At 44.3% G+C, this 12,021-nt stretch overlaps 1 protein-coding gene across 1 annotated transcript in view; it reads left to right on the top strand.

The window, feature by feature from the left end:
• OCA2 (OCA2 melanosomal transmembrane protein) overlaps positions 1-12,021 on the top strand; it is a 189,131-nt gene that overhangs the window by 136,926 nt on the left and 40,184 nt on the right. Inside the window, exons 19-20 of the mRNA XM_056861864.1 lie at positions 1,896-1,955; positions 4,911-5,015. Coding sequence (XP_056717842.1) covers positions 1,896-1,955; positions 4,911-5,015 — 165 coding nt within the window. The remainder of the gene's footprint in view (positions 1-1,895; positions 1,956-4,910; positions 5,016-12,021) is intronic.

Below are 12,021 nucleotides of genomic sequence, written 5' to 3'. Positions count from 1 at the left end.
TGAGCTCCCGAAGTGCTACAGAGTGATCAAGTATATTCTGCCTCAGGTAGAAAAAGGATCAGTAATAAAACGTTGGGAATCAATGCAGCGGGAAAGTGGCTTTTACAGCAGCAGAATCTCACACAAGGCCTGAAGACAAAAGATGTTTTATGTGTACTGTGAGAAGAACAGAGTACTACTTCAGAACAGGTGGCTAGATTTTTTGACTGCAGATCACTGGTTGCTGTAAAGAAGTAGAAATTCTGAGCTAAGGCAGAACTACTGAGATACAAAACTAGGGTCGTCTGAAATACCTTTGTTAATGCTGGAGAGGCCACTTTAGAGCCCACAGCCACAGGATCTCTTAAAACATAAGACCCTTTGGGGGAATTAAAATCTCTGTTGTATATGCTGTTACCATTAAATCCTTGTCTCACGGACTCCTAGAAATGTATGTTGTTTAACTGGGAGTGGGGAAAAGCCAAAAAGGACATAGGTTTGATGAAGCTCAGGTATAAATAGGACCAGGTATAAATATAGTTACCTCCCCATAGTTTTCCCTGCTTCAAACCATGATTTGGAACAATCTGTCTTTTCCTAGAAAAAGAGTTGCTTTTTAGACTTTAGAGTGCTGCTCTGAGTGGGAATAAAACACTGCCAGTATTACTTTTTTGATAAAATGTTGTTTCCTGTACAGCAATTGCCAATAAACTTTCCCAGTGATTTGACATTTTTTGTTGATGTTCTGGGTTAGGTGGGTAACATCTTGGTAGGTGTTTTACCTTCCATGAACTGTGATAGCCAAGATTTTTCCAGAAGTGTTTTTAAATTTTCTCCTGCTTTAGGTCAAATCATCATCCTGATCTTATAATTTCTTATTTATGCTCCAAAACCAGAATTTTAGTTAACTGCTTACTGTAAACTGTATATTTTGTCAGGACACTTACCATTCTGAAATGTAGCTTGTTAAAACTCAACGATGAACTCAAGATAAATCTCAAGCAAAGAAAGACCCTTCCATTGTTCATTGTTCAACTCATGTTTACCTTTTCCCAACACACGATTCATATTGTGTCCCAGTCCAGCAGACTTGTTGTTTTAGCAGATCCTCATATTCTTGCAGCCCTTCAACCTACTGGACATGTATTTTGAGGCAGAACCCCCCCCCCAAGCCTTTCTGAAGAAGATGTTAATAAAAGTTGGGCATGGATGGGGGTATGTCAGACCGCAAACCACAGAGACATGAATTAGACTCTCTCACTCAAGTGGTTTTTCTCTGAGAAGTTCCCAGTCAGAAAGGCAAATTATGCAGTTTGAGCCCAATCATTGATAAGGCTTTGAGTTATCTGCAGCTCTGTTTGACAGGAGGGGCTCTTCCGATCATCAGGTCTTTATGGGGCTCAGCTACTTTGTCAGATAAACATCGCTCTTTCCTGGAGGCTCCCACTGGGAGATTTGCCAGTTTGTCCAGCAGAGCCTGATTCAGATGTGAACCTGTACTGTCAATGATTATTATTTGTGGGAGAAGAAAGAGACATGAAGAGAACATCTTTTGTTTTTTTTTAGTGACTCCAGCTGGTTTAGTAACCTGTGATTCCTTAGCTCCAAATTTGTTTTTTTTAAACCTAACAGTTGCCATCTTCAGATAAGTGATAATGGAAACAAGCCCCTTGTAAGGAAATGTGGATGTGACAGTGTTATTTTCACAGATGAAATATGAAAATGTATACCTTCCAGTGAACCAGTGTATCTTGATAAGAGTCATTAATAGCTGGAAAGCAAAAGATATTGCCTGAAGGACTTACTTTAAGAGGCCAAGATGAGTTTAAAATGGTGTTCAGAAGGGATATTTTTGCTGAAACATTTTAATTATACATTTGATATATTTGATGTATTTTAATTAAACTTTTTTTTAGGCGTTGGCGCATCTTCACTTAATAGAATATATAGGAGAACAGACTGCTTCATTAATAAAGGTATGTTTTTAATAATCAAATTTCATCACTCAGGAAGAGGAGAAATTTCTATGTTGCCTTCTTATATGTGGTATTTAAAATACTGTTATTCCAGCTCTCAATGGGGACTCATGATTTTACTAAATAGGGTAATAATGATATTACTTGTATTTGTCTATTCATGTATATGATTGAATTTTAACTATTAGTACGCGTTCCCGGGTTTGTACTTCTTGGTTGATGGTAGCGTGACTGTTTTAGACCTTGGAATTTTATGTGAGACTGGTCAATTGACCATAATAATAATAATAATAATAATAATAATAATAATAATAATAATAATAATAATAATGTATTTAAAACGATTACATCCTTCCATCAGGGATACAAAAATGATGGAATATGCAACATTGGCAAGGTTAACTAACTTAATTCTAGGGAAACAAATGGAAGAGCATCAACAGAAATGGCGACCATTTTACGATAAATATGGATGAAAATCGGCTTAACCCATAAGTAATGGAAAACTTAGGTTACATTACAAGAATAGTATACATAGAGCTGTATTTAAGTTACAATAAAATGAATTAGAATGGTATTAAACACAAGATAAAATAAATGATTATTTGGATGTATTAGAGATAGATATATTTTAGAGTAATAATTTAGAAATATATAGTTTAAATTTATATGAAGTAGTACTTGGTTTAAAATTGGAGGTGGGTAGCAGGGATCACACAACATGTATTCTCTCCCCCCACTATTTTTTTTCATTCCCCTCTTTTTTCTGTACTTTAAAACAGGGATACAAAAAGTAAAGTTTAGTCTTCTGCTTGGATTAAGCAATAAATATGTACTTTCAGGAATGAAAACATAATATTTTTCCAAATGATTTCATTGCTAGACTGATATCCATGATTTGGGCACCCCAATCCTGTGGGGAGGAGGACTTGAACTGTGGCCAGTGCAGCTGATCTGCCTCCTAAGAGGTCTGCTGCGCCAAGATCAGCTCTGCAAATTTGGAATTTTAAACAAAATAATAGTGAGGTGGACGCTGGCATGGGCACGACAGAGTGGAGGGGGTGGAGCCAGGAACCGGGCTGCAATGGAGGCAGGCGGACACCAGGGGGCCGCAGGAAGGCCCTAGTAGAGAGAAGGACTAGGCAAAGCATCTCATGGGGCGGGCACACCCACAGCCAATAGGTCCAGAGGGAGGGCCCTAGAGGCTGGAAGAGGGATGGGACAAGACAAAGGAGGACGGAGGATGGCTCTGCCCCCACCCAGCCCTGAAGGAGTGCAGCAGAGGCCAGGAGAGGGGCAGGACAAGGTGATGGAAGATGGCTCCACCCCCACCTGGCAGAGGCCAGGAGAGGGTCAGGAGAGAGCTGGGGGCAGGCGGGTGGCCTCAACCATGCACCTGGGGAGCATGACAGTCCACCACTAGTAGCCCCGCATGCAGCAACAGCCGCCGGGGTTGTGGGCTGATGACTGCACACCACTTGCTGGTCCCAATCCCTCATCCCCCGTTGTGGGTGCGACCCCCAAAACCTTAGTTTCACCTGAAACATCAGATAGCAAAGTGCGCTGGGCGGAGGCTGGAAGGGGCAAGAGGGAGGGCTGGAACCACGGGGGTGCGGGGGAGCAGCAGCATGTCAATGGCAACATTGGCAGCCAGAGGGGCACCCGCCCTGGCGAGGGTACCCCTCTGGACAGGTTGAGGCGCCAGCTGCGGAGGGGAGGTGCCTGCAGCCAGTGCAGTGGTTGTAGATAGTGGGACGGGTCACCCAAGACCCACTCCGCTTGTGTCTGCCCCTCGGTGACACCCCGCACCATTCTGAGCAAAGCCCCAAGGTGACCAGATGCCATTGCCACAATGGCCAGGAGAATGTCCAAGCAGTGCTTGCCCCACAAGGTGCATTCACAGTGGCTCTCCATGCCCCAACGACAGGGAGGTGGATCCCCCTAGCTCAGAAGGCATCAAGCCCTAGAGGCAGGTGGCTGGAGATGGGCAGCCCACTCGCAGGGGCAACTATTTCCCCAGGGTGACCCTTGGTGCCACCATTCCATTCTAGGTGGCGCCCGGGATGGTGTAAGTGCCTGTTATCCTGGGTTAAACAGGCCATTCCTGGAAGGGGAGGTTGCATGGCGACCTGGTAAAGAAGCTGCCCCCATTTACTTTAGCAGGGTTACGCCACCCAAAAAGGTGGTGTAGCCACTCCATCGCACCAAGGGGCGTTCCCGGGCTGAAAGGGGTAAGGAGGCTACCTAAAGGCAGCATCGCCCCTGGGAATGCCCCAGGACCCCCCCCCACACCAGCGTATGTGCCTCTTCCTGGATTTAGTTCCCAGAGTGGTGGTGCTGATAGGGCAGGCTGGCACAGCTTCGCACCACCCAGGCACCGGTGTAAATGCCCTCCGTGCCAGGGTAAGTGCCCCTTATCACAGGATAAGTGGGCACGTGCACTGCTGCAGGGTTACGCCGGCTCCTAAGGAGCTTTGTCCCCCCTCAGGAATGTGCCCTTGACCATGAAACTCACTTAGGCCAGTCACTTTCTTTATGTCAAACCTTCCTTAAAATGTTGTTGCAAAGATAATGTAGGAAAGCTCTGTCTGGCGTTTAGTGAAGGAAAGGTGGTATATAGTTGGCATAAATAAGAGGAAAATGCATAGTTAATAATGGACAAGATACGTGAATTATCTAATTATAGCTATGTATAACACTGATGTATTAACCATTTAACTGTTAGCGTTTCTAACAGCTCTGTTTCTTTTTTAATGTTTCTGTTAAGAGAACATTATTATGCTATGTTTACTTTATACATTTGGATTTTACATCAATATTTGAAACACTGGAATTCATTTATATGGAGAATGCACTCTCTAGCAATAGAACTAGCAATAAACACAATAATTTTAGTAGCAAAAAGAACAGCTTCCAGGACAGAGAGGACTCTTATTTATTTATTTTTAATGCTAGGTGGTGCCTGAGGACCAACGCTTGACAGTTGCTATCATTTTAGTACTCTGGGTCTCTGCTCTAGCATCATCTCTAATTGACAATATTCCATTCACTGCTACAATGGTAAGTTGCTGTGCTGTTCTCTCCTTCTGTTATGGATAAACAAGTGTAACTCCATAGTATTGGCACAATCTTTCCTGTTCTTTCAGATCTCCTACTGCTGCTTTGTTATCAAAAAGTCCCTTTCTTCTGCTTAGAAAGAACAGGAGAGTAACCATATTGATATGCAGTAGAAGAGCGAGATTTGAGTCCAGAGTACCTTAGAGACCCATAAGATTTTTGGGGTATAAGCTTTCAAGAGTCTGATGAAGGGAGCTTTGAATCTTGAAAGCTTGTATCCCAAAATTTGTGTTGCTTTGTAAGGTGCTACTGGGCTCAAATCTAGCTCTTCAGAAGGCACAGTTAATATAAGTGAGGTAGATATAACCTTAGTGCTTTTCTTTTCTTGGCTACCTCAAAAAATGTTTTGTTACCAGATGTGCTCCCCTTCAAGTGTATCCTTAGGCATGTGTGGACTTGGGCTTGGGACACCCACTCAGAACTGTGACCAATACTGCTTCCCCAGCCTGTCTAGCTTGGAAAACTAACACACTCATCAATTAGGGGGAACAGAACGTGTCGTTTAGGAATCTTTGCCTGGATAGTGGCTAACCAAGCTCAAAGTGTCTGTATTAGACTCCCAATAACCATGTAACAACCAGATCTTTTCCAAAACAAGGTTTAGATTTTATTTAAGGAACTATAAGGCTACAGGAATTTAAAGGCATTTAAGGGTAATAATAATGAAGTGATTGTGCCCCAAAGGACATGTGTCCGACGAGTAAAAGGGCAGAAGACAAAGAGAAAGCCAAGTTGCCAGCTGAGCAAGACTTCTGCACTAGGGAATGGCCACAAGGAGGAGGGGGAGTATGGGGGAATATAAAGAAGGGGAAAGGAGATATATATGCCATTTATGCATGGGAGGTTTTGCCTTGGATTTGCCACTCTCTAGATGCACATTTTCCCCATCCAAATTCTCCAAACTCAAATATAACCCCCCCTGTAGAGTTTTGAGAATTCAGATGGGGAAAATGTGCATCTAGAGAGAGGCAAATCCGAGGCAAAACCTCCCATGCATAAATGGCCATAGAGTTTTGACAGAAAAGAATGGAAAAGTCCAAGTCCAGCGAAAGAGAAGAAATGTTCCTATGCTCAGTCTGCTGAGCTGGGTCTGTTTAACCCAAAGCTGATGATCCAGAAATTGAGCTTTAGCAAGCTCTAACTGCACCCATGAAGTCTGTTACAGGATAAGCCACTGGAATGATCCAGAGAGCAGTATTTATGCCCAAGGATAAGATGGTAGATAAATAGGCACTTAAGCAGAGCTTCCAAAGAAAATTGTGAAAGATAAGGCAGTGGAGGGTTGCTCCTTTTTTGCAAGGAGATGTCCCAATGTCCCAAAATAAAAATGAAGTTGGCATCTCTGAGTGAGTGGAGGGGTGAGTTTACCAAACTTTTGGCTGGCAGAGAAGCTATAGTTATAGGAGCCAGCACAAAAGAAATCATTGGGAAAATAAAGAAATTCAGAGTGAGCCCAGGAAAATCTTTGGATTTCCTGACTCTGATTGGATTAAAGAGGGGTGTTCCCAGGAGGGCAACAAAAGGTGATGGCACACAGGTCAGGGAATATCCTGGGTGGACAAAAGCTCCAGGGTGGAGGCTTTACCCTCACCTGAGGTAGGCTGGTAGGAGATGTTCAGCCAAGGTCTATATGAATTATCAACAGTTAGATTTGAGTCCACTAGGACCTCAGAGACCAACAAGATTTTTTGGGTATAAGTTCTGTCAAGCCCAGAATTGTCAAGCCCACATGGTGGCTTGACAATAATCTGATTTTGCAATCAGGAGGACTTGCATTTGCTGAGGAGATCACATTGATAGATCAAGGTGGGCATCCAGCTTTCCAAGGCTTCACGGCAACAAATAGACATGCAGATGCCCCATCAGTGGGTCCTGAGGTGTTGGCCAGTGCTGGATTTATGTATAAGCTAAACAAGCTATAGCTTAGGGCCCCACTCTCTTGGGGCCCCCAACAAAATTTAAAGGAAAAAAAACCTGGATGTACATTTCCAAAATATAAGATAAAAAACAAATAAAATAAAACCTACATACAGCAACAGTGTTTTGTGTTGTGTAGGCTCCTATGATGTAAGTAATGGGCCCCGCTTAATAATTATTTCGCTATTAATATACTTCTTCTTAATTGTATTTCAGTTCAACAATTACTTTGATAAAATACATATTTTGTTATGTGCAAATGGCTTTAGATACCTATTAGGTCCATAAATTACCATATAGCATATATTCAACACAAAAAACAGCGACAATTTGTTGTTGACAAAGGACAGCTGGACATATAAAGGGCCCCATTACCTTCAATAACTTAGGGCCTCATCAAACCTAAATCCGGCCCTGGTGTTGGCCACTCATTATTATAATGGACGGGAACTGCATAGCCCAATTAAGGAGAGCCATGACCTCACCTTATCCAAAGCGAGGCATTGCTACTTCTAAAATGGCTGTCAAGATGTGAGTTGATCCAAGATGGAGTCGGAGCTGTCAGCTCAAGTCTAGGAAAGTGGACCTTGTTAACAATGTCGTATACTATACTGGTTTGTTTGTTTTTTTACAGATTTTGATACTTTTAATCATGGACTTTGGACAGTGTCTCTCTAAAGCCCATTGGAAAGGCCAAAGAATACTCATTTCTATTATATACAGCATAGTTTAGTTTTTTTTTTAAAGGAACTGGTGTTAGAGTCCATAAGAAAGGCACTACCTCTGACCAATATCAATAACGAATGAGCTGCCAACAGCTACTCATGCAGACGTGGGCAGAAGGCCACTCAGGAGTGATGAGTCACTCTCCAAGCAATTAAAAGTAGCTCTCTTCCTCTTCCCCAGTGCTGCTGTAATCCCTTTCTTATCCTTTCCTTTAAAGCTATCAATCACAAGAGTTTCTCTCTTCATGCAAAGGAGGAGGAGACACATGCATCTTTGTTTTGAATAGGAAAATGACAGCACCCTTTCCCACCCGCCTCTCCTCTTCCTCTTTCAACATGTGCACATGTGCCCTTGTTGTGGATGGGAAAGAAGTGTGCTATTGACACTTCACTCATTGCATCAAAGTTGCTATTTGCCTCTTTCAGGAAAAACGTACCAGTACGTTTATTCCCCTGTAGGGCAAGTTACAGTTTGGGGGAATAGTGATGGATTGCTTGGGAAAACAGCAGCAGAGGAATGGTTTCCCCACCCATGCACAGCAGGTCTGTTCTGAAACATTGCAATTTTGTTTGTACAAGATGCCATCTTGTGATTGGCTCCACCCATGGAGCTGCCATTTTGTAACTGGAAGCTCCAAAGGCTCTTAAAAAAAAGTAGCTCCCAGAACTATAAAGTCTGCCCTGCCATGAACTAGAGAATAGGTTAGAATAAGGGAAGGATAAGGTTCAAATAGAAATGAAATAGAAAGCACTGTAGATCAGAACAAGGGAATCAGAGGTTGTGTGTGTGTGTGTGAAGTGCCGTCAAGTCGCAGCCGACTTATGGCGACCCCTTTTTGGGGTTTTCATGGCAAGAGACTAACAGAGGTGGTGAGACCAACAGAGGTGGTTTGCCAGTGCCTTCCTCTACACAGCAACCCTGGTATTCCTTGGGGTCTCCCATCCAAATACTAACCAGGGCAGACCCTGCTTACCTGAGATCTGATGAGATCAGGCTAGCCATCTGTTTAAATGGTAATCAGAGTCAGAGATACTGTCATGTATCCAACAGTATGGTTTTGAGAACTTAATGGAACTTGAGTCTTCTCTCTCTCTCTCTCTCTCTCTCTCTCTCTCTCTCTCTCTCTCTCTCTCTCTCTCTCTCTCTCTCTCTCTCTCTCTCTCTCTCTCTCTCTCTCTCTGTGTGTGTGTGTGTGTGTGTGTGTGTGTACATGTATGTGTGTGATTTCTACGGATTCCTCCCTCTCACTGCAGACCCCCACTCTGACACTGATGCTGCCCCCAGGAACAAATGCATGGGTGTGTGTGTGTTAATGGTCCGTGGTGGGAGGAGCAAGTGGGAAAGTCTTGCTCTGCAAAGTTCACAGATGGTTTCATACAAGTTGGTAACTAAGGCAGCTGAGATACAAAAAGTCAGCTGTTATGTATGTACTTTGGTTAGTAGTTTGGGACAGTAGGCAAGAGCAACCCGCTGAGCTTGGGGTTCTCTCCAAGGATCCAAATTCCTGAATGCCCATTGGTCACTAGCACCTTGGACGCTAGTATCATTCCCCCCCAATCACCCAGGGGGAGAGTGGCCACAAGCGGCCAGGGGGGCATATAAGCGGGGGGTCTGGCCACAGTTCTCCAGTTCTGTTCTGTTCATAATAAACGCGTTGCTGTTGGAACTCTGTCTCTGACCTCATGTGTCCTCCCCACGTGACGAAGGCTGGTAGGCAGTCCGGCTATCCTGCTGAGATCACTCTCGCTAAAATCACCTTCGTTTCTGCGACCTCACAGTGCCTGGTAGGCAGGCCGGCTCGCCTTTGCTGAAATCTCTTGGACGCACGAAAGAGATGCAGCACCTCACACAATGGCCACCAAAGGCTCGATGGAAGCATTCGACACGGCCCACCCCAGCGAGTGGGACAGCTACACTCGCTGTTCTTCAGCGTGTGTGGCCCTCGGACTTTCCAGCTCGTGCAGTCCCTGCTGGCTCCCGCTAAACTGAGTGAGACGCCATTTGACGCCATCATGGCGGCACTGGGGAAGGGTCGTCCGTTGGGCACAGGCAAGAAAGATGGCATCACCCAGCCCGTCCACGAGCTGTCCGTCGAGGAGTGCTCTGCTCCCTGCCGTTGCTGCCACAACATCCAGCACAAGGTCCACGGTGTAAAGGAAGTTGCTATCACTGTCCAGATCGAGGGCGCCCCGTGCATGATTGAAGTCGACTCCGGCTCAGCGCTCTCAATCATCTCGGCAGACACCTTGGGCGCACGCATGACCCCAAGCTGCAGCCGTCAGAGATCCTCATCACTGACTACCAGTGTTGTCGGGTGCCGGTTGGAGGCTTTGCCTTTGTGAACATCCGCCACAAGCACTTCGAGCGCCGCCTGCGCCTCATCGTCATGAAGGGTCCTTGCTCTAGTCTCCTGGGACTTGAGGGGTTCCCTGCCCTGGGAATCCACCTCATGGGCATCCACCACATCGACCAGGCCAACTTGATGCCGTCTGGTCTGAATTTGAGGACATCTGGAATGGCCCGCTGGGCTGCTACAAAGGCCCACCCATCCGGCTGCTCATTGACCCCACCGCCGCGCCCACCCGCCTCAAGCCCCGCCATGTCCCCTTCGCTCTCAAAGACCGGATTGACGCCGAGCTGGATCGCCTCATCGCGCAGGGCATCTTGGAGCCTGTTCCGAGTGCGCAGTGGAAGATCCCAATCATCACACCGCTGAAGGCCAACGAGGATGTCTGGATCTGTGCGGACTATAAGTGCACCATTAACAAGGCGCTCCAAAGTCACGCCTAACCGGTGCCCGTCGTGAGCCACCTCCTGGCTTCCCTCGCCGGGGGCCGGGTGTTCGCCAAACTCGACCTGGCTCAGGCTTATCAGCAGCTGCCTGTCGACTCCGAGTCCACTGACGCCCAGACGATTTTCACCCACAGGGGTGCATTCCTAGGAATGGGCTGTTAGAAGTGTTATGCATTCAAGGGACATGCACTTGAAGCTTCTGTTATGGTTTCTGCCAAGGTGGATCCCACTGTGGAAGAGAGATGATGCTGTTCAACTTAAAATGAAGCTTATCTCCTCAGCAGTGGCTGTAGGAACAACTTCCAAAGGAGGTATTCTGTTTTTGGGATCCTTGTGTCTACTCTTTTAAAACAGTATTTTTATGGCTATGATGGAACTGATTGCTAGATTTTTCAATGTAACTAAATTGAATTGAACACCAAACTACTATTGTTAAAGTAAGAATCCTGCAATAGTTTGTTCCACTAGTTCCTTCAGCATTAAGCTATCAGTAAAGTAGCTAATGTGGCTACAGTTAAGTCTCCTTTATAAAGATGCCTCTTGTGTTTCTATATTTACAACTTCTACTTTTACCATTAGCATTTTAAGTTATGAAATGTTATCATGTGCATTTAAGTAATTTCCTGTTTTCTGAGATTTCCACTTTATACATTTTTTTTAAAATTCTAGAGAGGGCCTGAACCCTCTCCATAAATATATAATAAATATCTTATTAATTCATTTAAAATTATGGGCTCTTAACAGTAAAAGCTTAATAGTCAGAGTGCTGCCCTAAAAATGTTAGGTGACAAATTTTTATTTTCAATACATTCTTCATTTAAACAGAACACTGTTATAAGCTGCATATGCTGAGCCATCTGTTTCTCCTTCCTTTCATTACTAGGGCCTAGCAATTGAGTAATAATAAGTTTAACATTTCATGCTTTCTCCTTAATTCCGTGAAAGAAAGTATTGTGCCAAATAGTACTGCACGATATGTATTCTTTGGATAAGCGACATGAGGGTATATGTGTGCTCCCCTCCCACCCCACTTTCTGTTTCCCTACATTCCCACTTTGGTTCTAAATCATGATTGCATACTAGCAACAGAGAAACCTACAGTCTCAAATTATGGCTGTATTTCACCTGAATGGTTGCAAGGTAGAAACGGTGTTGCTGAGACAGTATAGCTATGATTTTTGTATTGTTTTTAAATAGAGAAAATGCGATAGAAGGCAAATATAAACTCATAATGCAGAGTCTACACTGTGTTGTTACTGCAGAAGGGGGAGGCATTAAAGGTGAATGCCAGACAAAACTAATATTTCATTGATAAAGCACCCACGTAATTACAGTGTGGCCTCTTTAGAGCAGAGAACACAGAGCTTTGTGACTCAGAGGAAAGTCAATTTGTCAGATAAACAGAGGTTGATAAATTCATATAAAAGTGAATTTTCTATCTTACAAGAACAAATCATAACAACAGGGCATTCAAGCTCATTTTAAAACAGAGTTCTCCCTTTAAATTAAGCAC

This window comes from Euleptes europaea, chromosome 16 (genome assembly GCF_029931775.1).
Source record: "Euleptes europaea isolate rEulEur1 chromosome 16, rEulEur1.hap1, whole genome shotgun sequence".
In the NCBI taxonomy this organism is placed as follows: domain Eukaryota; kingdom Metazoa; phylum Chordata; class Lepidosauria; order Squamata; family Sphaerodactylidae; genus Euleptes; species Euleptes europaea.
Note: the sequence above shows the minus strand (reverse complement) of the source record. Positions and strands in the feature narration are given on the sequence as shown.